Below are 22,038 nucleotides of genomic sequence, written 5' to 3' on the forward strand. Positions count from 1 at the left end.
CTCCCGAAAACTGCTTTCGATATTTAGCTATGCAATTTGCATTAGTGAAAGGTCAAAAGACAAATCCGTCGCTAGCTGCCAAGATCTTGCGAAGGAAATATGGATGGAAATATAGACTTTTCTGGCGTGTCGGATGAATGCACGGCAGAATACATTCTCAGTAATGTGGCAGAAGTAGTGGAGAGAATTTTGATGTTTGTACCAACCAAATCCCTGCTCCAAATTGCTTGGTAAGTGACTAGCTAGCTAGCTAGCTAACGTTAGGTAGCTAGCTAGATTAGCAACGGTCCGTGCTATCGGGGAACATTGGGACGTCCCCCCCGGTAAGGGTAGGGTTTCGGGTGGTGGGGGTAGGGATGTCCCAATGATTCTGGATAACACTGACCGATTAGCCACAGTCAGCTAGCTAGCTAACGTTAGCAAGCACAGTGTTTTATCAACAATGGCAATGCACGTTCCAAGTTCTAAACAGGGCTGGAACTGAATATATGTAGCTAACTAGCAATATACACCACATGTGTCTGTTAGCTGTATACGTTTTGCTTGCCATGTGAAACTAGCATACGTTGGCTAGCTAGCTAACAGGTAGCACAACAGTATTTTAGTAATAATCTTGTATTGCAGATGTGTTTGACAGCTAAATTAGCTAGCTAAGAAATGCTTGGAATCTAGCTAACGTTAGCTAGTTATCCTCAGACTGGTCGTAGGTATCATGTTTTTTTAAACAACTTCCTTGCCATGCCAGGATGAGTGAGAGCTAACGACGACTGTCTTCCTTATTGTGCAGTGTTTGCAGACTGTGGATGAACTGTGCACGGAGAGTACTGAGGGTCCAGCAGAAGTTGACGTGGGTGTCTGCCTCTGGACCATCCAACTATGACGGCCATGCTCTCTGCCACAGCCTGGCTGAAGAAGTGGAGGTCAGTTTGACTACTGAAAATACACAAATTACAACAGGGTCTCTTTCAGGAGATCGTTCATGAATTGTTGACAGAAGTGTCATGAATAGAGCTGACATGATTGCATGCCAGAGAGTAGTATCTCGTGAACAGGCTACATAAACATAAATGGTCCCGTAGATCTGTCTTTATACTATGAGCTCTGATTGATAACGAGCAGAAGTAGTTCCAGTTTTTCGTCACTGGTTTTATATTTGGACAAATCAAGATTTCGCAGGTGTTACCATATTTTCTAATTTTGGAATGGGAGGGGACATCTGGCCCATACATTTACCCATAACTTGCAAAGAGTGGATCTCCTCAATCCGGTTCCACTCCTCATTCTAGCATCTCTTCTATTAACATGTACAGACCCGGAGCTTAATCGAGTGTCTGACCAATTACGCAAGACTTTAGTTCTGGGTTAACTGAGATTAGCCAGAGGCATGCTTGTTAAACATTATGCCTATCTATCTGTATGCTGGTGCAACAGTCCTACATGTAGGCTAGTAGAACACAGTAAAGTTATAGCCTGGCTCCTACAGTGGAAGACAGTCTGTGTGGAGTCTGACATTATTGAAAACTGTAGAAACACCTCTCTCTTAATGTTTGCAGAATGTATACCTGCTGCCCAAAACAGTTTTGGTTATGGTGGACAGCGAGACCTTCAGTGGACAAGACTCTTCCCACAAACAGAAAAAGGGTAAGACGTAACATGTACATTTACTACTCTGTAGTGAAGCACACTAATAATGCTGGGCCGAGAAGTAAAAAGTACTGTGGCCTCTTATCTACTAGCTAACTTCCATTTAGTTTATGTTACGAAACATGTGGTAAGTTATTAAAAGTTGAAGGCTAAGTTGTGAAACCTGCTGCTTATATTAAGAGTCCCAGTCAGTAACAATCTAAATGTAAGGCATGTTCTAACCTGTATCCCCTCTTGCAGCACGCAAGACCCAGCACAGTCCAGACTCAGTGGAGGAACTGAACAGGCTGTTCCCCAATGGATGTGACATCATGGCCATCGCCACGTCTGGTGTTGTTTGTAAGAACCACAGTATTTTCATATTTCCATTCCTAATGACCAGAACACCGTGTGGTAACTGTTTCATGTGTTATAATATGTTATAAATCATAATTCCTACAACACTAACCACTGATAGCTAGCTCTTGTGCCATAATTCATGACACAGGCTGCTGCCAGTGCATGACATTCAGGTCCTTTCCTCTTTGATGCGTGTTGTGCATTCTCATCTACCAGTTTTTGAATGTTAACCAGCTCACTTAAGCGTATCACAGAGGAATGGGTCACCTGTCAACAGGGGATGGTCCACATTAATCTCCCCCTGCCTTATTAACATAGGGTGCTCTGCTTTGGAGCTGGGAAGAGAAGCATGGCGATTGATAACCTAGTATTCCTGACAACAGGATTTGTGCTCTGTATTCCTCTATATAATCACTAAGCTGGAGAGAAGTGACACTCCATCAACCAACTATGCAGATATTGTCTTTGCTCGTGAACTGAAAATCTAGCTAGGTAATATTGATGTGTTAAATAGTGTTATGCCACGTAGATTGAGTTCTTAAGACAATCAGAGAAGTGGAACGCCATGCAATATGTTAAAATGCAATTACTGTTAGCTAGCTAACTACTTTAAATGTAAATCATACAGGTGATACATTTACCAATATAAGGAAAAGGACATTGGTTGACATTATGATTTGTCCTTCTGCCTTTTCCCACTGTAACCCTGATGAAGGCATTTGCCAAAATATAGATTTTTTTAAAGCAAACTTCCAATGTCCTCCCAAGAGTTGCTGCTGAGTCTCTCTTCATCTTCCCCCACAGTAACTCCCAGTGGCTCCCACTCGGGTCCACCGAAGGAATTCCAAGAAGGAGAAGCTGGCTACGCTATCATGTTCCCTAGGATGGAGGGAGTGGACATCCGCCCCTTTCACTTCTGCAAACGCACCATCTCAGAGTCACACCTGGAGGAAGCAGGTTGGTGTGACCGAGTTGAAGTTATGATGACCAGTTCAGAAATATACTTTTCTCCGCTCTGCCACATAGGGGTACCACAGTCAACCATTAAGCTGGTCAGTGCAGGTCTTGTTCTAGCCCAATACAAACCCTGCAGTGTAAAGTTGATACTACGATTAGTATATGCGTGTGAGTGATAAATACCAATATTTACAGAAAAGAGATGGCAACAAACATTTCTACAGTATGCTAAACACATCCATGGCTCTAGCCAACCGTCCACCATAATATGATTCCATCTCTGACCCCTCTCTGTTGTCGTCCTGTCCCCTCAGGGCTGGTGAATAACCCTGATCTGCGTGTGGTGCTGCTCTTTGGCTATGAAGCCTACAAACCCGGAGCAGCCCGCTTCCTTAACCAGGTCCTGGAGCCTTTGGCACGCAGCAAGGCTCTCATCGCCGGGGGCCATGTGGAGAATGTCTTCTCCCCTGAAAGAGAGTGGTGAGTACCTGAGTGATCTGTAACATGTACTGTTCTTTTCAATGCTAAGAGGGGTCTGGAGTTCTCAAACATGGGTCTGGGGTCTTATTTATTGCGTCCTCCTAGTAATCTACCAAGCGGCAAAACAACATTTTTTTAAGGTAGTGGGGGTCCTCAGCTGGAGCCTCATCATATTCAGAGGGCCCTGACATGAAAAGTTTGGGAATCCATACTCTTACTATGCAGCTGTGACTTTGTTTTTGTCTGTCCCGCGATCGTTCTCTGTAACTGTTGCTGGGGCTGGTGCCGTGGTGTAGGTCTGGCCCTGAGTGGTCCCGGGGTTAGGGTTTAGCTTATAGTATTACTATATAGTTATGTGACAGTGGTCTGTCTTTCTCCGTAGCTGTGGCCAGGGGTCGTACGGCGTGGTGGGTCTGGCTCTGAGCGGTCCAAGGATCCAAGGGGCCAGTGTTCTCCTGGAGCAGGACGTGAGCAGCCCCAAGGCAGCCGAGGCCACCATACGGAGACTGAAAGCCGCCAACCTCCCAGAGAGGAATACCCTGGGCTTCATGTTTGCCTGCGTGGGCCGCGGACACAACTATTACAACAATCAACGTAACGTGGAGGCTGACACCTTCCGCAAGGTGTTCCCCAACATCCCACTGTTTGGCTTCTTTGGTAACGGGGAGATTGGGTGTGATCGTATCGTGAAGGAGGACTATACTCTGTGTGACACGGATACGGACAGTCTGCAGCATGGATACACCACTGTTATGACCCTAGTTCACCTTGGTTGAGGGGTCGATGGTCATATTTACATTCAAACTACAGTTTGTTTTGTTCACTTCAGGTTCCTATTGATTAGGTACAAAACAGAAGAAAACCGGAAGAAGCAGAGAGGTACTATCATAACTGGTCCAATAAGAAACACATATTTTACGTTGCAAAATGTTTTGAAATGGCGTGCCCTAATGAATACAGCCCTGGTGTCTAGTTCAGAAGACTGTGCACGTAACAATCAGAATCAACAACATTTTGGTTGTAGAATCTTCTCTCTCAGCCATGGTGGTATGTGATGCTTTTTGAAGTGGCTTACAACATATACATGTCTTTCTTTTTGTTGTGTTCAACTTTTCCCAATGTAAAGTTTTAACTTTGTCCATTTTTAGGGGGAAATGCAATGTTTTATCTGCTGCAATAGAGGCAAATAGTTACTTTATCCTGACAAAATTGATCAGTTTGAAACTTGAATAGGAAATATTGCTGATATGTTAGTGAGTTTAACAAGGTGCTGATGGGAATCAGAGAAGAAAATACTGTCCATTCATCTCAGTCCTCTGTTACAAAATAATACCGTGGACTTCCCCATTTAAAACACATATATATTATCCTGAATTACTCACCAACTGTTACGCTCATATTCAAAACAAAGAACTGAAACTAACTAACTAATCTTGACCAGATGGTTTCTCACACCTTATAGTGAAAAGTTAGTGACACTTCATGTCCAATTAACAAATATAATTGTTATTAATTATTATAAATAATTGTGCCTATCAGGCACTTTTTAGTTAAGAAGATAAGGAAAGTAACATGTTTTGAACCTTTTGAGAAAAATGTTTTCTCCTGTATGTGCTTTGACACATGCCCCTCTTTTAGTGTTAGATATGGAGAAACGCTTTTTGAATTGCAATTAAATCAAGGCCTATTCCTACTACCTTTATAAGACTATTTCACACACTGTGCAATTCCACAATAACAGAGTGAGGCTGAGACTCTGATTTTTCACTTGAAATTTTATGTCAAACAGAAAGCAATGATTGCAAAGTTAAACCAACCATACAACTCTATGCATAAGGATGACTTTTATAAAGACATTTACTTGAAGAACGGAACAGTGAAAAGTGGGGCGGCAGGTAGCCTAGTAGTTATAGCGTTGGGCCAGTAACTGAAAGATTGCTAGATCGAATCCCTGAGCCGACAAGGTAAAAATCTGTCGTTCTGCCCCTGAACAAGGCACTAGGCCGTCATTGTAAATAAGAATTTGTTCTTAAAAAAAAAAAAAAAGTTTTTAAAGATGAAGTGTTTGGTAACAGAATGAGGGTTTTTGCTGTTATTGTGGAATTGCCTCTCTAGCTTCTATTTACTCAAATGGATTCGGTGGTTTAGACAAAATCTTTCTCTCTGTTGTGTCGTTCTTCATATTTGTTGCTTCATTGGAACTGGTGGTTTTAAAATGTGTTATTTTACATGTTCCACTCCCAAACAGGGTATTCCAGCCATTATATGATTGTGTGATAAACATACCATGTACAAACAGTTTTGTAGTTGGGATTCTGTACAATATTCTGCTTCATTTCCGAACATATTATAATTCTGAAGACATTCCTGATGACAGTATTTGTTTTGTTTATGAAGGTACGAGGTAGATGTTCTGAAAATAGGTATGAAGGTATGAACACATGAGAAATGTTCAGGAAGTTCAAAACAGTTCTTTGGAGATGAATGTGCAATTTGACCAACCTATATGTTTGGCTAAATGGTTTTGATTGCTTCTGTTTTTTGTTTAGAATAAGCTATTTTAAGGTATAACTTTTCAGTATAGCCTGATACTCTGTAATGGGGGAAATGTAAGATCACTGTTCATAGTTTTCTGTGACCTAAATTTTCCCAAATAATACTGTACACTCAACAGAGGTTTTCATCTGGATAACAAACTTTTTTTTATAGCAGACATATTTTAGGAACATGCTTCTTTGTTGCCTTATACACTTTCATTATGTCCATTAGACAACACAGTAATGTTACTACACAACCATTCGGTGTAGAGATAATGGGATTATTTTAAATCGTTTTCCCTGGAATTAATATGATGAGCAAAATGTTTAAGGTTACAAGCACTTTTCAACTATGTGTGTCAAATATGTTTGGTTTATTTCAAATTCAATACATTTAAATAAATGACTGCCATTGAAATGTCTCCTCACTCTCTGGCTTTCTCTAGGTTTAGGTACCCTGATTTATCATAATGGAGAAAAAATGTGCATCTAATTATTTTCAGAATATCTTCCAATATCATATTCTACAACCAATGTACTCATATTAACATTTAAATGAAAGAATAACAGAATAGTAAAACTTGTAATTTATATATATGTTTTCTTATATAACAGGCCTAATTGTTCAGAATTGCTCTATCATAGACTACTATTATTTCATATCGACCATTTCCGAAAGCCTAACCTTGACAAGCAGGCGTGTTTGATATAAGGCCGCGAAGACTCTATGAGATTGATTGATGTGCGCTCTAACCATCGACTGGCTATTCCTGGTGAATGACAAACTGTTAAGCCAATTGGTAGAAAGATAATTTATATTCCCATAGTATCTTGAATTTTCGAAACGATAAAAACGTAAAGCCTATGGACATGGAGAAAGGCAGCTCGGGCATAAAGCTATAGGCCTACAAATCAAGTGAGGTGACTGTACCTCAGTTTTCATTCGGTTATCAGGATTTGGAACTAGAATCAACAGAGAACAAACATGTGATTCGTGACCGAAGCAAGCCATGACAATGTTATAGCTTCGATACTGCCCCTATTCGGCAAGAAGATAAACGGCAATGTTTTTCACGTTGTTTCGCGGGGATTATGCTACTATTCTCGGTTTTGAAAGGGAGAGAGCCAGGCATCACAGCGCGGCACTAGAGAAGCCGGAGGTTAATCACGTTTTCAGCACCTAGACAGCTCCTTGTGGAAGAGGTCTATATTCGGCAGCAAGGAGTCCCTTCTGCGATCGCGGGGGAAGCCCTCAAACCTCACTAGCAAATTTGGAGCGGTGTAGCCAACAACACACACAACGCTCTGACCTTTCTTTCTCCACTCTCCAATGATGCTGGTTATTTGATGGTCAGTCAGGGACACTTAATATAATCTTGCTGAACGACGATGGTGCTTGCATTTCGGCTCCAGTCTTTTCGTTTTGCAAAGGATTCTAAGCAGCAGCAGGGGTGCTTGTCCAATGTAAAAGTGCTAAGGAAGGCAGCAGCCTACACATCGCCACGAGCTTGGAGTACGAGCCTCACTCACGCTGATCATCACATAGGGAGACATTATCACGAGCACGCGGCCAACGGGAGGCTCTATTAGACTGTCAACAATGTAAATCAAGACAGGTAGGAAGGTTCTTCTTTGGTTGAACTGAATAATAGATTAGTTGTACATTGCCGGGGCACTCCTCGGTGTAGCCTACAACGGGGACCACCCCCGCTTTACGCACTAGGCTACTATAGTCTCTCGAGTCTCTGCTTCTATATTCAGGTACTACAGCGACTAAGTATAGTCCTAACGTGGATTAATGCTTGGTTTAGTCCGTTTCAATTACAATTTCAAGTAGGGTTACATTATTATTAGTTCCCGAACAGGGAGGCAAACATTTGCATGTCAAGCTACCTGGCAGTTTGGTTTTGACGTGGATATGGGACTGAGTTGTGCTTTGAATGTTATGCAACGCTAAAGAAAAGCCTTGTAAAATGAAGTAAGTGTGAAGAAATCTCAGTTATGAAGTAAGGGGGCCGTTAGCCTACTTTACTATTCAATGAACTGTGTGAGACCCAGCGCATGTTCCAAATGGCCTACATAGTGCACTACATTTAAGTGAGCCTATGTAGTAAGTAGATTAGAGGCGAGATGGATCTGAACTGATAGGCTCCTGTAGCTTATTAAGGTCATGCAGAGACCAGTGGACAGGCCTCTACTTGATATTTTGTGCTGATCAGTCAAAGCACATTCTATGAACTCTCACCATTCCAACACCATGGTCAAAAAAAGGGTATTCAAGAGAATTTGCTTAACATAACCCTTTATACAGTAAATTGGGATGTGCTAACAACCTCCAGTTGTTGTATTCTTTAGTATAAGTCTCTCAATATACCTTCTCACCAGCACCATCTGAAATGTAATGATGGGCAACACTGAAAGATTTGACCTGTAATGTCTCTCACATCTTCTCCATTTAAAGTATTGGTAATGTAGTGTATGTCTTGCGTTTAAATCAAATCAAATCAAATCAAATGTATTTATATAGCCCTTCGTACATCAGCTGATATCTCAAAGTGCTGTACAGAAACCCAGCCTAAAACCCCAAACAGCAAGCAATGCAGGTGTAGAAGCACGGTGGCTAGGAAAAACTCCCTAGAAAGGCCAAAACCTAGGAAGAAACCTAGAGAGGAACCAGGCTATGTGGGGTGGCCAGTCCTCTTCTGGCTGTGCCGGGTGGAGATTATAACAGAACATGGCCAAGATGTTCAAATGTTCATAAATGACCAGCATGGTCAAATAATAATAATCCCAGGCAGATCAGTTGAAACTGGAGCAGCAGCACGGCCAGGTGGACTGGGGACAGCAAGGAGTCATCATGTCAGGTAGTCCTGAGGCATGGTCCTAGGGCTCAGGTCCTCCGAGAGAGAGAAAGAAAGAGAGAAAGAGAGAATTAGAGAGAGCACACTTAAATTCACACAGGACACCGAATAGGACAGGAGAAGTACTCCAGATATAACAAACTGACCCTAGCCCCCCGACACATAAACTACTGCAGCATAAATACTGGAGGCTGAGACAGGAGGGGTCAGGAGACACTGTGAGACACAAAGTGTTATTGAATGACTCATACATAGCCTACCATACTCTCAGGGGATTGCCATAATAATGTGTCACTGTCTGTCATCAATCATATCTAAATAAAGACCAAGCACCTGGGTAGGTTTTCACTCATGCATGTCATGTAATGGATTTTCCCAGCAGTAACTCAACAATGGACTCATTCTATGGTGAGAGCAGCTCTTTAGGAGTATTATCCAGCACACATGCAGGTGATGTGCTCTTACCATAGACATTGAATGAATCATCTTTTACTTTGAAGGTTACTCTTCAAGCTACAATTATAGTTCTTTATTGTCTCAGTATACCCATACTGTTTCTGGTGCCAGTATACAATGTTTTACTGAACTCATGAACATCTTAGTGTAATACGGATGTAATATGGTTGTAGTACATGTCAGATGTAATTTATATTGAATTAAATCCACAGGTTCAACATGAGTCCAGCAGAGTATATCTGGTGTGGTGAACTCAGAAGAGAGGCATAGCCTGACTGAGAACTGAGTGAAGATCACAGCCTCCTCCTCTTCCTCTCTCCATCACCATCCACCAACATGGCTAAACCTCAGTAAGTATAGTACATTACACCACCCAGTGTGTGTATCTCCTCTCTGTCCCTCCCCTGTCCCCCCCCCCAGAACATGACCTGTGCTCAGTAAGATCTCTCTCCCCCCAGAACATGACCTGTGCTCAGTAAGATCTCTCTCCCCCAGAACATGACCTGTGCTCAGTAAGATCTCCCTCCCCCCATAACATGACCTGTGCTCAGTAAGATCTCTCTCCCCCCATAACATGACCTGTGCTCAGTAAGATCTCTCTCCCCCCCCAGAACATGGCCTGTGCTCAGTAAGATCTCTCTCCCCCCATAACATGAACTGTGCTCAGTAAGATCTTTCTCCCCCAGAACATGACCTGTGCTCAGTAAGATCTCTCTCCTCCCAGAACATGACCTGTGTTCAGTATGATCTCTCTCCCCCCCAGAACATGACCTGTGCTCAGTCAGATATCTCTCCCACCCAGAACATGACCTGTTCTCAGTAAGATGTCTCCCCCCCAGAACACGATCTGTGCTCAGTAAGATGTCTCCCCCAGAACACGATCTGTGCTCAGTAAGATGTCTCCCCCCAGAACACGATCTGTGCTCAGTAAGATGTCTCCCCCCAGAACATGATCTGTGCTCAGTAAGATGTCTCCCCCCAGAACACGATCTGTGCTCAGTAAGACATTTCCCTCTTTACCAGACTTCTCTGACCTCCTCTCACCTCTCTTCCTGAATAATAAATATGGTATTGTACACACAGGCATGCACGCAAACACACTGACACACACGCACACACACACAGAAAGTGAGAGAGAGATAGCGAGAGGGAGAGAGACAGAAAGGGAGACAGAGACAGAGAGAGGCTGAGCGAGAGGGAGAAAGAAAGAGGGAGAGAGAGAGAGAGAGAGAGAGAGAGGGAAAATTACAATAGCCCTGTTACAGAGAGAGGCAGAGCTCAATGATATTGCAGAGGGGCACCTCATCGGTCAGCTCATTTGGAATTCTACAGTCTAGCCACTCTTTCACAAATTCCTCTTACCTTGCCATTTTTTCTTGCTATCCTCAAGTCTTTTGATTGGTTTATTTATTGATGAGTGTGTGTGAGAGAGAATGTGTTGGCGTGAGATAGAGAGAGAGAGCGATAAAGAGATAGAAACAAGATAGTTCAACATTTCCTTGCAGAAACATACCCGACTAATTAACAATTGCTTATGCAGTGATGATCTTCTTAGTGGTTACTCCCAGTTGCATGATCAGTAGGGATGGTGAGAGGCCAGGACAGGTCTGGTCTAATGGAGACGTGTAGTGTAGGGCGAGAGGACCAAGGAGACTGAAGAGGAGTCTTTAGGCCTGATCTTGACTGTGGCATCTATAGTTCCTTGAGCTTATTTGGTCTCACTTGACTTAATTATTAGTCTTCAGCAGGATGTATGTAACTAGCCAAGCTCTGTCCGTTTGTGTGACAGCCAGTCAGGGGAGTGGATTTATTCTGTGCCCTGTCGGTCCAATTCTATTCTGTCACTCTGTCTTGCTCAGTCAGTGGCGTAGGGCTGTAGCCTATCTCTGGGCCCAGTTTTTTAAGATTCTGAAGGGTTGCAGGACAGCACCATTCATCTTTCTCTCCGTTGCTGTTTACCCTGTTGTTTATTCAATGCCAACAGGAGGGTGGGGAGGTTGGAGAGCTCTGCCTCTGTTGTTCAGCATGCTGAGGTTGACAAGCACATGGTGTCTGTCTGAGCAGAGTCATGTTCCTGTGAGTCTTTTCCAAGCAGAACAGTAACACAGGGATGGATGGATGCTTGGGCCAGCTGATCTATTAGACCTCATCTATTACAGAAGATAACAAGGAATCTGTTAGGAAGTCTCCATTACATGCATCTAGGTTTAGTAGCAGGAAACAAATTGTTTTTGTTGTTGTTGTGAAGAGGGTGCTAATTTCATGCTGTAGGTGATTCGCATCTTAGCAAATGTCTGGATTGAAACTGTACTTTATTTCATTCCTGATGATTTTCTGCCCAGAAAATCCTTTCTGGAAGTTATATCGTTTAACATGTTACAAATCAAGTCTATATCATAATACAGCCCATTCCCATTTCACTGATCACTTTTCTACGCAGACTCCTTAGCGTTGAGCCTCAGGTAACCTCAAACACACTGCAGTTCAGTCCGACTGTAAAGAACCAAGACCTTTCCTCTACTGACAGTACAGCACAGCAGCTGTCCAGGAGGGTCTCTCATCATCAGTATGTCTCCCAGTCCTGGTATCTGTAAAGGTCAGATGAGACTGGTCACACTGTGCCTGTCTGAAACATGCCATGCCTACAGCTTCCTGAAACCAGACTCATTTATCATTATGGAGATTTCCTGCATAAAGTCAAGGCTGATGGAGTGTACACATAGGCTAGCACATACTGTAATATTAGGAAAGGCATCAAGACAAGCCTAAGAGGAAGAGGTGTAGGAAGGTTTAGAAAGCAGATTTCTGTGTCTTTGTGGATGGGTTGAATGGAGTGGAGTGAGCATGTACATGGGTTGGATGGAGTGGAGTGTGCATGTACATGGGTTGGATGGAGGGGAGTGAGCATGTACATGGGTTGGATGGAGTGGAGTGAGCATGTACATGGGTTGTATGGAGTGGACTGAGCATGTACATGGGTTGGATGGAGGGGAGTGAGCATGTACATGGGTTGGATGGAGGGGAGTGAGCATGTACATGGGTTGGATGGAGGGGAGTGAGCATGTACATGGGTTGGATGGAGTGGAGTGAGCATGTACATGGGTTGTATGGAGTGGACTGAGCATGTACATGGGTTGAATGGAGTGGAGTGAGCATGTACATGAATTGGATGGAGTGGAGTGAGCATGTACATGGATTGGATGGAGTGGAGTGAGCATGTACATGGGTTGTATGGAGTGGAGTGAGCATGTACATGGGTTGTATGGAGTGGAGTGAGCATGTACATGGGTTGAATGGAGTGGAGTGAGCATGCACATGGGTTGAATGGAGTGCTATGCGAGATGTGCATCAAGTGTCTAGAGATGCTGTACACATGGAACACACTGTTAGATATGGTGGAGCCTTGAACACTAACTCATACTGATGTCTAGCTTCTCCAATGTTCTCTGCAGCAGCTGGTGGTTACAATCAGACAGCTGCTGCTTTTTACTTGGCCAGGTTGGGTGGGTTTAGCTCTGCAGGGCTTTCCACAACCTGAGTACTTTAAGGTGTGTTGATCACATACTGTAGCCTAGTCCAACCAACCCAAGTACACTAGAATATGGATTGGTGTTGCTTTTCTGGATTATGAAACTCCGGAAGGTTGGTGGCACGTTAATTGGGGAGAACGCGTTTGTGGTAAGGGTTGGAGCAGAGTCAGTGGAATGGTATCAAATACATCGAACACATGGTTTCCATGTGTTTGATGCCATTCCATTTGCTCCGTTCCATCTATTATTATGAGCCGTCCTCCCCTCAGCAGCCTCCACTGTATGAAACACGGATGTGTCTGTCCAACTTACACAAACAGTACATTGCAAGTGGTGCGATGATCTTCTTTGTGGTTGCTCCCAGTTGCGTGACCTTCTGTATGGTCAGTGGACTGCCTTAAGCCAATTATGCAACATGAATAATGACCTTTTCGACCTGGCCCATAACACTTCTAATTCTATCATTTGGCTGAAGGGGCAGGCTGTGTGTATGTGTCCCAATGCCCCAAGGGAGACTCTTCTTGTCTTTCCCAGTAATACACATAACCTCTGCAGAGTGCCATGGCTTTTTCCATTGTCTTAGAGTGAGTTCTATGTACTGTATGTATGTACTGTATATAAAGTATTCTTCTGAGCTTTTCTGCTGTGTGACTTTGTAGTACACATATGTGATCTCTGTGGGAATTTAACTCACAATCTCTTACCAACTGAGCCACACAAGACGACAGGAGTCTTGGGCCACTACTGTCCATATACATCCATTGGCAGCTAGCCACAGCACTGGGTCCCTGCTTTACATGCAGTTGTGCTGGGATGAGATGATGAGGTGTGGGGCTCTGAACAGCTTGTGTCTGCCATGACTGATCAGATGGCTGTGTTGATCAGTAGGGATGGTGAGAGGCCAGGACAGGTCTGGTCTAATGGAGACGTGTAGTGTAGGGCGAGAGGACCAAGGAGACTGAAGAGGAGGCTTATGTCTTTAGGCTGAACTTGACTGTGGCATCTATAGTTCCTTGAGTTTACTTGGTCTCACTTATAGTCGAATAGTAGTATTTATTTTAATTTTCCCCCATTTTATAAGGTCATTGTCTCATGTACACAAACCCACACTGGGAAACACTCAGGGTCACTATCATTTAGGCCTACTGTGTTCAAGTAGTGTTTTGATCCAAGACGAGATGCTGTATATTTTCTCTGCTGCTACCAGCACCATTCCAGGTATATGTAAATGTAATTGGTGAATAAAGGTGATATACTCTGATTTTACTCTTCACTCTGAGGTAAAAGAGTCACTTCCTGACTAGTATTTCTTCCCAGAGGTCTCTGTGTACTTGGAAAAAGAAAACCAGTGTTGGAGGGGAGCATATTAAGTAGGGATTAGTCATAATGCTGGCCTTCAAACATAGACCACATTAACATTTCAGATGGGGGTTCAGCTCGGGATGTTGCGTGCCAAGCTCGTAAGAGAGAGAGAGAGAGCTTTCTCCACTGATTATGTGTATCATGTAACCTCTCTGTTTCACAAGACAGACATTGTTATCCGTCAGGCTTATCGTGAGAATTTCCTTAGAAATCCTTGTTAACCTCTTTAACTATTTCTTATGTGAATGTGTGTCAGAAGAACACACCTGGATATATGTGTGTGTGTGTGTGTGTGTGTTTGTTCGTGGACATACAGTAGGAACCACTCCAGGTGTGGTCTGCTCCCAGTCCGTCGTGTCCGTCGTCCTTGTGAAGGTTAGTGAGTCACTGTAGAGATTAGATTGGTCCTGGGTGCCTCCGAGGCCACTGACTCCCCACAACACAAGCACTTTACTGCACACCCTGGTCCTAGTGATGGTGATGGGGCACTGCCCTCCAACTGCACAGGTCAACCCTGATCCTATCAACAGACCATTACTGTTGACTTATCTCTTAATACTTATAATGGAACTACAAGATGGTTTTCTTTCATTATGTAGGAGGTCGATATTGTTTTACTTCGCCTTGAGGAGTTGGAAGTGAAGGTGGAGGAGGAGGGGGAGGTGGAGATGGAGGAGAAGGTGGGGGAGGAGAATGTGTGGGAAGAGGAGTAGTAGGTGGGGGAGGAGTAGCAGGTGGGGGAGGAGGAGGAGGAGAATGTGGGTGAGGAGGTGGAGGAGGAGGAGTAGAAGGTGGGGGAGGAGGCAGAGGAGGAGGAGGAGGAGTAGAATGTGGGGGAGGAGGAGGAGGAGAATGTGGGTGAGGAGGTGGAGGAGGAGAATGTGGGTGAGGAGGAGGAGTAGAAGGTGGGGGAGGAGGAGGAGCAGAAGGTGGGGGAAGAGGTAAAGGCAGATGAGGTAGAGGAGCAGGTGGAGGGGGAGGTGGGGGAGGATGAGATGAGGAGGTGTAGGAGGGGGAGGATGAGATGAGGAGGAGGAAGGGGAGGATGAGGAGGATGACTGAGCTAGAGTACAACTGGAGCACTGTCTGACCTTCTAAACCCAGACCCCACAGCCCTGTGAAGTCTCATAATTACACAACCTAAAGGCACAGCCCAGTGGAGCGCCTCACAGTACAGTCCAGTGGAGCGCCTCACAGTACAGCACAGTGGAGCGCCTCACAGTACAGCACAGTGGAGCGCCTCACAGTACAGACCAGTGGAGCGTCTCACAGTACAGAGGAGAGAGAGAGGGAGAGAGAGAGAGAGAGAGAGGACAATCACTGACTGTGAATCAGTGGGAGACTGCTTACAACCTCCCACTTCTCTTCCTTCTCCTCCTCCTCTTCTCCCACTTCTCTTCCTACTCCTCCTCATCTTCTCCTACTTCTCTTCCTACTCCTCCTCATCTTCTCCCACTTCTCGTACTTCTCCTCCTCCTCTTCTCCCACTTCTCTTCCTACTCTTCCTCCTCTTCTCTCCCTTCTCCTCCTCCTCTTCTCCCACTTCTCTTCCTCCTCTTCCTCCTCTTCTCCCACTTCTCTTCCTACTCCTCCTCATCTTCTCCCACTTCTCTTCCTTCTCCTCCTCCTCTTCTCCCACTTCTCTTCCTACTCTTCCTACTCTTCCTCCTCTTCTCTCCCTTCTCCTCCTCCTCTTCTCCCACTTCTCTTCCTACTCTTCCTCCTCTTCTCCCACTTCTCTTCCTACTCCTCCTCATCTTCTCCCACTTCTCTTCCTACTCTTCCTCCTCTTCACAGCCCAGTGGAGTACCTCACAGTACAGCCCAGTGGAGCGCCTCACAGTACAGCACAGTGGAGCGCCTCACAGTACAGACCAGTGGAGCGTCTCACAGTACAGAGGAGAGAGAGAGAGAGAGAGAGAGAGAGAGAGAGAGAGAGAGAGAGAGAGAGAGAGGACAATCACTGACTGTGAATCAGTGGGAGACTGCTTACAACCTCCCTCTTCTCTCCCTTCTCCTCCTCCTCTTCTCCCACTTCTCTTCCTACTCTTCCTCATCTTCTCCCACTTCTCTGCCTACTCCTCCTCCTCATCTTCTCCCACTTCTCTTCCTACTCTTCCTCCTCTTCTCCCACTTCTCTTCCTACTCCTCCTCATCTTCCCCCACTTCTCTTCCTATTCCTCCTCATCTTCTCCCACTTCTCTTCCTTCTCCTCCTCCTCTTCTCCCACTTCTCTTCCTACTCCTCCTCATCTTCTCCCACTTCTCTTCCTACTCCTCCTCATCTTCTCCCACTTCTCTTCCTACTCCTCCTCCTCTTCTCCCACTTCTCTTCCTACTATTCCTCCTCTTCTCTCCCTTCTCCTCCTCCTCTTCTCCCACTTCTCTTCCTACTCTTCCTCCTCTTCTCCCACTTCTCTTCCTACTCCTCCTCATCTTCTCCCACTTCTCTTCCTACTCTTCCTCCTCTTCTCCCACTTCTCTTCCTACTCCTCCTCATCTTCTCCCACTTCTCTTCCTACTCTTCCTCCTCTTCTCCCACTTCACTTCCTACTCATCCTCCTCTTCTCCCACTTCTCTTCCTACTCCTCCTCATCTTCTCCCACTTCTCTTCCTACTCCTCCTCATCTTCTCCCACTTCTCTTCCTACTCCTCCTCCTCTTCTCTCGTTCCTAACTTCACATTTGTAAGAGCTCCGATCCACTCATCTGACAATGGGAGGCCTGTGAGTCACTCCACTGGGCTTGTGAGTCACTCCACTGGGCTTGTGAGTCACTCCACTGGGCTTGTGAGGCACTCCACTGGGCTTGTGAGGCACTTCACTGGGCTTGTGAGGCACTCCACTGGGCTTGTGAGGGTAGAGGAGAGCAACGTCACAGCAGACATGATACATCCGCATCTGCTCTGGTCTAAAAATATGCACCACAGGGCACAACTGAGGCTTGTGGATGGGCTGTGTGATGGCCTGTGTGATGGGCTGAGTGATGGGCTGTGTGATGCTGCTAGAGGCCTGGCCCACAATAGAAACTTCTGATGTATTACAGTATACATACTCTGGAGGTGCTGACACAGCTGTATAGAGGTGTTTAACTATACTACAGAGGAGAATGAAACGACAGTGTCAGTTGTGCGTTGTGCTCCCTCAGTGTGTGTTTGCAAAATCAGTTGACCTACACTCTTAGAAAAAAGGGTTCCAAAATGGTTCTTCAGCTGTCCCCATAGGAGAACCCCTTTGGGTTCCATGTAGAACACTCTGTGGAAAGGGTTCTACCTGGAGACAAAAATGGTTCTTCAAGGGTTCTCCTATGGGGACAGCCAAATAACCCTTTTAGATTCTAGATCTAACTTTTTTTTCTTAGAGTGTAGGTACCGATTTAACGTCTATAAGTTCAGTCTGCCTGTTTGATGAAATGCTAACACTTGGCAGGAGTGAGACAGAATAATGTTAATGTTTGTTCTATTGTGCGACAGGACAGAGCTTTTTCAAGAACTTTCTGTGTTTGTATCATTTCAACTTTTGTTCCACCCCAATGCATATCAGACAATAATCCATGTCAAATCACTGGATATGCTCAGTTTGTTCCCTTTGTCATGGTGCTCTGCTACCTCCCTACAGAAGAGGCTCAGCCACTACCACTACTCAGGTCACTGTGTGTGTTTCAATCAGATATCATTGATGCACCAACTCGCCAATAGCCAAGTTGGTTTTTTTTCTACAGCACTTCAATGGACTTTAGTTCCCTGTTTTGTTTCAAAGTAACACATGAGCACCATCATCTCATAGTTTTGAACCTCAGACTTTGATATAGGATCTGGACCTCCAGCAACCCACAACATTGTGTTTAGGGATATGGTTGAGCAGGCGGTTGGGTTGTAGGACCTGGAGGTAAATGGTTGAGCAGGCGGTTGGGTTGTAGGACCTGGAGGTAAATGGTTGAGCAGGCGGTTGGGTTGTAGGACCTGGAGGTAAATGGTTGAGCAGGCGGTTGGGTTGTAGGACCTGGAGGTAAATGGTTGAGCAGGCGGTTGGGTTGTAGGACCTGGAGGTAAATGGTTGAGCAGGCGGTTGGGTTGTAGGACCTGGAGGTAAATGGTTGAGCAGGCGGTTGGGTTGTAGGACCTGGAGGTAAATGGTTGGGCAGGCGGTTGGGTTGTGGGACCTGGAGGTAAATGGTTGAGCAAGCGGTTGGGTTGTAGGACCTGGAGGTAAATGGTTGAGCAGGCGGTTGGGTTGTAGGACCTGGAGGTAAATGGTTGAGCAGGCGGTTGGGTTGTAGGCCCTGGAGGTAAATGGTTGAGCAGGCGGTTGGGTTGTAGGACCTGGAGGTAAATGGTTGAGCAGGCGGTTGGGTTGTAGGACCTGGAGGTAAATGGTTGAGTAGGCGGTTGGGTTGTAGGCCCTGGAGGTAAATGGTTGAGCAGGCGGTTGGGTTGTAGGACCTGGAGGTAAATGGTTGAGCAGGCGGTTGGGTTGTAGGACCTGGAGGTAAATGGTTGAGCAGGCGGTTGGGTTGTAGGCCCTGGAGGTAAATGGTTGAGCAGGCGGTTGGGTTGTAGGACCTGGAGGTAAATGGTTGAGCAGGCGGTTGGGTTGTAGGCCCTGGAGGTAAATGGTTGAGCAGGCGGTTGGGTTGTAGGACCTGGAGGTAAATGGTTGAGCAGGCGGTTGGGTTGTAGGACCTGGAGGTAAATGGTTGAGCAGGCGGTTGGGTTGTAGGACCTGGAGGTAAATGGTTGAGCAGGCGGTTGGGTTGTAGGACCTGGAGGTAAATGGTTGAGCAGGCGGTTGGGTTGTAGGACCTGGAGGTAAATGGTTGAGCAGGCGGTTGGGTTGTAGGACCTGGAGGTAAATGGTTGAGCAGGCGGTTGGGTTGTAGGACCTGGAGGTAAATGGTTGAGCAGGCGGTTGGGTTGTAGGACCTGGAGGTAAATGGTTGAGCAGGCGGTTGGGTTGTAGGACCTGGAGGTAAATGGTTGAGCAGGCGGTTGGGTTGTAGGACCTGGAGGTAAATGGTTGAGCAGGCGGTTGGGTTGTAGGACCTGGAGGTAAATGGTTGAGCAGGCGGTTGGGTTGTAGGACCTGGAGGTAAATGGTTGAGCAGGCGGTTGGGTTGTAGGACCTGGAGGTAAATGGTTGAGCAGGCGGTTGGGTTGTAGGACCTGGAGGTAAATGGTTGAGCAGGCGGTTAGGTTGTAGGACATGGAGGTAAATGGTTGAGCAGGCGGTTGGGTTGTAGGACCTGGAGGTAAATGGTTGAGCAGGCGGTTGGGTTGTAGGACCTGGAGGTAAATGGTTGAGCAGGCGGTTGGGTTGTAGGACCTGGAGGTAAATGGTTGAGCAGGCGGTTGGGTTGTAGGACCTGGAGGTAAATGGTTGAGCAGGCGGTTGGGTTGTAGGCCCTGGAGGTAAATGGTTGAGCAGGCGATTGGGTTGTAGGACCTGGAGGTAAATGGTTGAGCAGGCGGTTGGGTTGTAGGACCTGGAGGTAAATGGTTGAGCAGGCGGTTGGGTTGTAGGACCTGGAGGTAAATGGTTGAGCAGGCGGTTGGGTTGTAGGACCTGGAGGTAAATGGTTGAGCAGGCGGTTGGGTTGTAGGACCTGGAGGTAAATGGTTGAGCAGGCGGTTGGGTTGTAGGCCCTGGAGGTAAATGGTTGAGCAGGCGGTTGGGTTGTAGGACCTGGAGGTAAAGGGTGAAGCCAGAGCCAGTGGAGTTAGAAGGTGAAGAGGCATGAGCTCAGTGGGCTAACACAGTCGTCTTCTCTCCTTGTGTGTTTAGTGACGTGGTGGAGCAGCAGGCTGGAGGCCTATCAGACCTGGAGATCATCTCCCAGCCAGACCCAGTGGAGGAGCATGGTGTGCAGGAGATGAACTCTTCCTGCATGGCTCCTGTCCAGCTGGTCAGCTTTGGCTACAGGGACCTTCCTCTGGCCCACCTGGACCTCTCCCTGGCCGGATCACAGCTCCTCTCTAACCTGGATGAGGACGACAACAGGGAAGGGTGAGGCAATACAACTGTATTCATCCATTGAAAGGCACTGACGCGTTCTGACTGTACAGTGGGTATCTATTGATTACACCAATAGGTCCGAACCTCAATAGGGAAGGGTAAGACGCTGTGGCTTTATTTACAGACTTCAGCCATTACACAAACAGGTCCAAACCTTGCACGCATCTACAATGGTTCATAAGGGTTTGCAAAGATCTTGGGACCTGGCAGACTTTTCTATTAATGACTTTCCACACCTTGGAAATTATATATTCCCAGAAACGACCTGCTTCTGGTTTGAGAATGTGAGACGAAATGATGTAATTGAATATGGTGTCATGTATAATTATGCAGTACATCAAGCATTTAACAGAGTGAAGGCTGGGAAGGAGGGCAGGAACACACCGCCATGTACCGCGTCAGTTATGCTAATAGTACATTGGCCAACACAGAGGGACAAGTATGGATGATGTTCAATCTCATGATACATTGGTCCTGTTTAACTCACAGCCAGTACTGTAGTTACAACACAGGGGATGTCCATCAGTGATAAACAGATTCATATTTGCTATTTGGTCTACATATATTTCCTATGAAGGTCTAAATGCATCCCCTGAATGTACTGTGCTCCTCCAAGACCTATATGGCAACATCCATAGTTTACCTTACTTGTGACACTGCCAGTTCCATTTTCTACCCTTAACCAGAATTGTAAGGTTGATGTGTGATGGATGAGGTCCCAGGCTATTTTAGCTGCCCTGCACGTCTGTTACTGTATGGTCTTAACAGATTGTCTCTTTCATTATACAGTACAAACACGTTCCCTGTATTGCCGTATTGCAATGGCATCCTGTCCAGTAATAGTGACTCAGACCTGGTTCTTCCCGTGAGTCCAAATAAACAACACCATATGCTTTAGCTTTACGATCCAGCATCCCAAACAGACACACACCTTCCCTTCCAAGCACTCCGTTTGACACCAGATCAGGTCTCACTCCACTAGGCTCAGTGTTCGCCAGCTATCAGCCGCGCCCCTTAAACAGATGGATCCTACAGACACACAGTCAACAGTGGGCAGTGCAATGCTGACACTAACACATTACTGTTGTTGTCTCATCATGATGCTGTGAGCTCACAGGCTACGTCTCTCGTTTGCCCCATTTTCATGTCAAAAGTGCAACACACAGTAGCTAGCTACTCCCTGTCCCTGCTGCACAACAGAGAATGCCATGCCTATGTCACAATGTTTTTGTAGTTCTGCTTGTTGTGAAATCTGCTGGCTGTGTATGGGCCCAAACACAGGAATTGTCCATCATTGGTTTCAAGGTGATTTGACCTGTATGTTACCACAGCAGTACTACTTCAACTACATTACTGTCAGGATCACTATTTCATATCCAAGTCATTAGTGCAAAATTGCTGCTTGTAAAAATCCTGTCAGTGGGAGTAGTAAAAGTTATCATGCGCTACATTACATTTAATGAAATCCCATTTCCCATATAGAGCCATTATTGCATGGAACTCACTTCCATCTCATATTGCTCACATGAACAGCAAACCTGGTTTTAAAAAACAGATAAAGCAACACCTCACGGCACAACTCCTCTCCCCTATCTGACATAGATAGTATGTATGTATTGATATGTAGGCTACATGTGCCTTTTATGTATGTGGTTCTGTCCTTGAGCTGTTCTTGTGTATTAATGTTCTGTATTATGTCATGTTCCATGTGTTGTGTGGACCCCAGGAAGACGGGGATCCTAGTGAAAAACAACAACATTTAAATCCACGAGGCACAAACTTGTTCTATCTGGAGTACACCTTAAATGGAACACCAATCATCATTTTCAGGCCTGCGTTTGGTCCCCCCTCCGCTGGGTCTCTC

General features: G+C 45.6%; 2 protein-coding genes across 2 annotated transcripts; both read left to right on the forward strand.

Moving 5' to 3' along the window:
- Window positions 1-6,378, forward strand: LOC109878799 (F-box only protein 22-like). Its single transcript, XM_031831268.1, has 7 exons — window positions 1-230; window positions 788-920; window positions 1,554-1,641; window positions 1,885-1,983; window positions 2,788-2,940; window positions 3,255-3,420; window positions 3,803-6,378. The coding sequence occupies exons 1-7, from the start codon at window positions 100-102 to the stop codon at window positions 4,194-4,196; spliced, it is 1,164 nt and encodes a 387-aa protein (XP_031687128.1). The 5' UTR covers window positions 1-99; the 3' UTR covers window positions 4,197-6,378.
- Window positions 6,379-6,832: 454 nt separating this feature from the next.
- LOC116374886 (transmembrane protein 266-like) lies at window positions 6,833-20,609 on the forward strand. Its single transcript, XM_031831270.1, has 3 exons — window positions 6,833-7,573; window positions 9,487-9,624; window positions 19,944-20,609. Exons 2-3 carry the CDS (start codon window positions 9,611-9,613, stop codon window positions 20,167-20,169), a joined length of 240 nt encoding a protein of 79 aa, XP_031687130.1. The 5' UTR covers window positions 6,833-7,573; window positions 9,487-9,610; the 3' UTR covers window positions 20,170-20,609.
- Window positions 20,610-22,038: the final 1,429 nt, after the last annotated feature.

This window comes from Oncorhynchus kisutch, linkage group LG8 (assembly GCF_002021735.2).
Source record: "Oncorhynchus kisutch isolate 150728-3 linkage group LG8, Okis_V2, whole genome shotgun sequence".
Lineage (NCBI taxonomy): Eukaryota > Metazoa > Chordata > Actinopteri > Salmoniformes > Salmonidae > Oncorhynchus > Oncorhynchus kisutch.

Bases quoted from the DNA above. Each gene is read 5' to 3' on its own strand.
- LOC109878799 (XM_031831268.1), top strand. From the start codon at position 100: ATGGATGGAAATATAGACTTTTCTGGCGTGTCGGATGAATGCACGGCA. The intron at 1,984-2,787 runs GTAAGAACCACA...CTTCCCCCACAG, and splicing joins CGCCACGTCTGGTGTTGTTT to TAACTCCCAGTGGCTCCCAC. The intron at 3,421-3,802 runs GTGAGTACCTGA...CTTTCTCCGTAG, and splicing joins TTCTCCCCTGAAAGAGAGTG to CTGTGGCCAGGGGTCGTACG.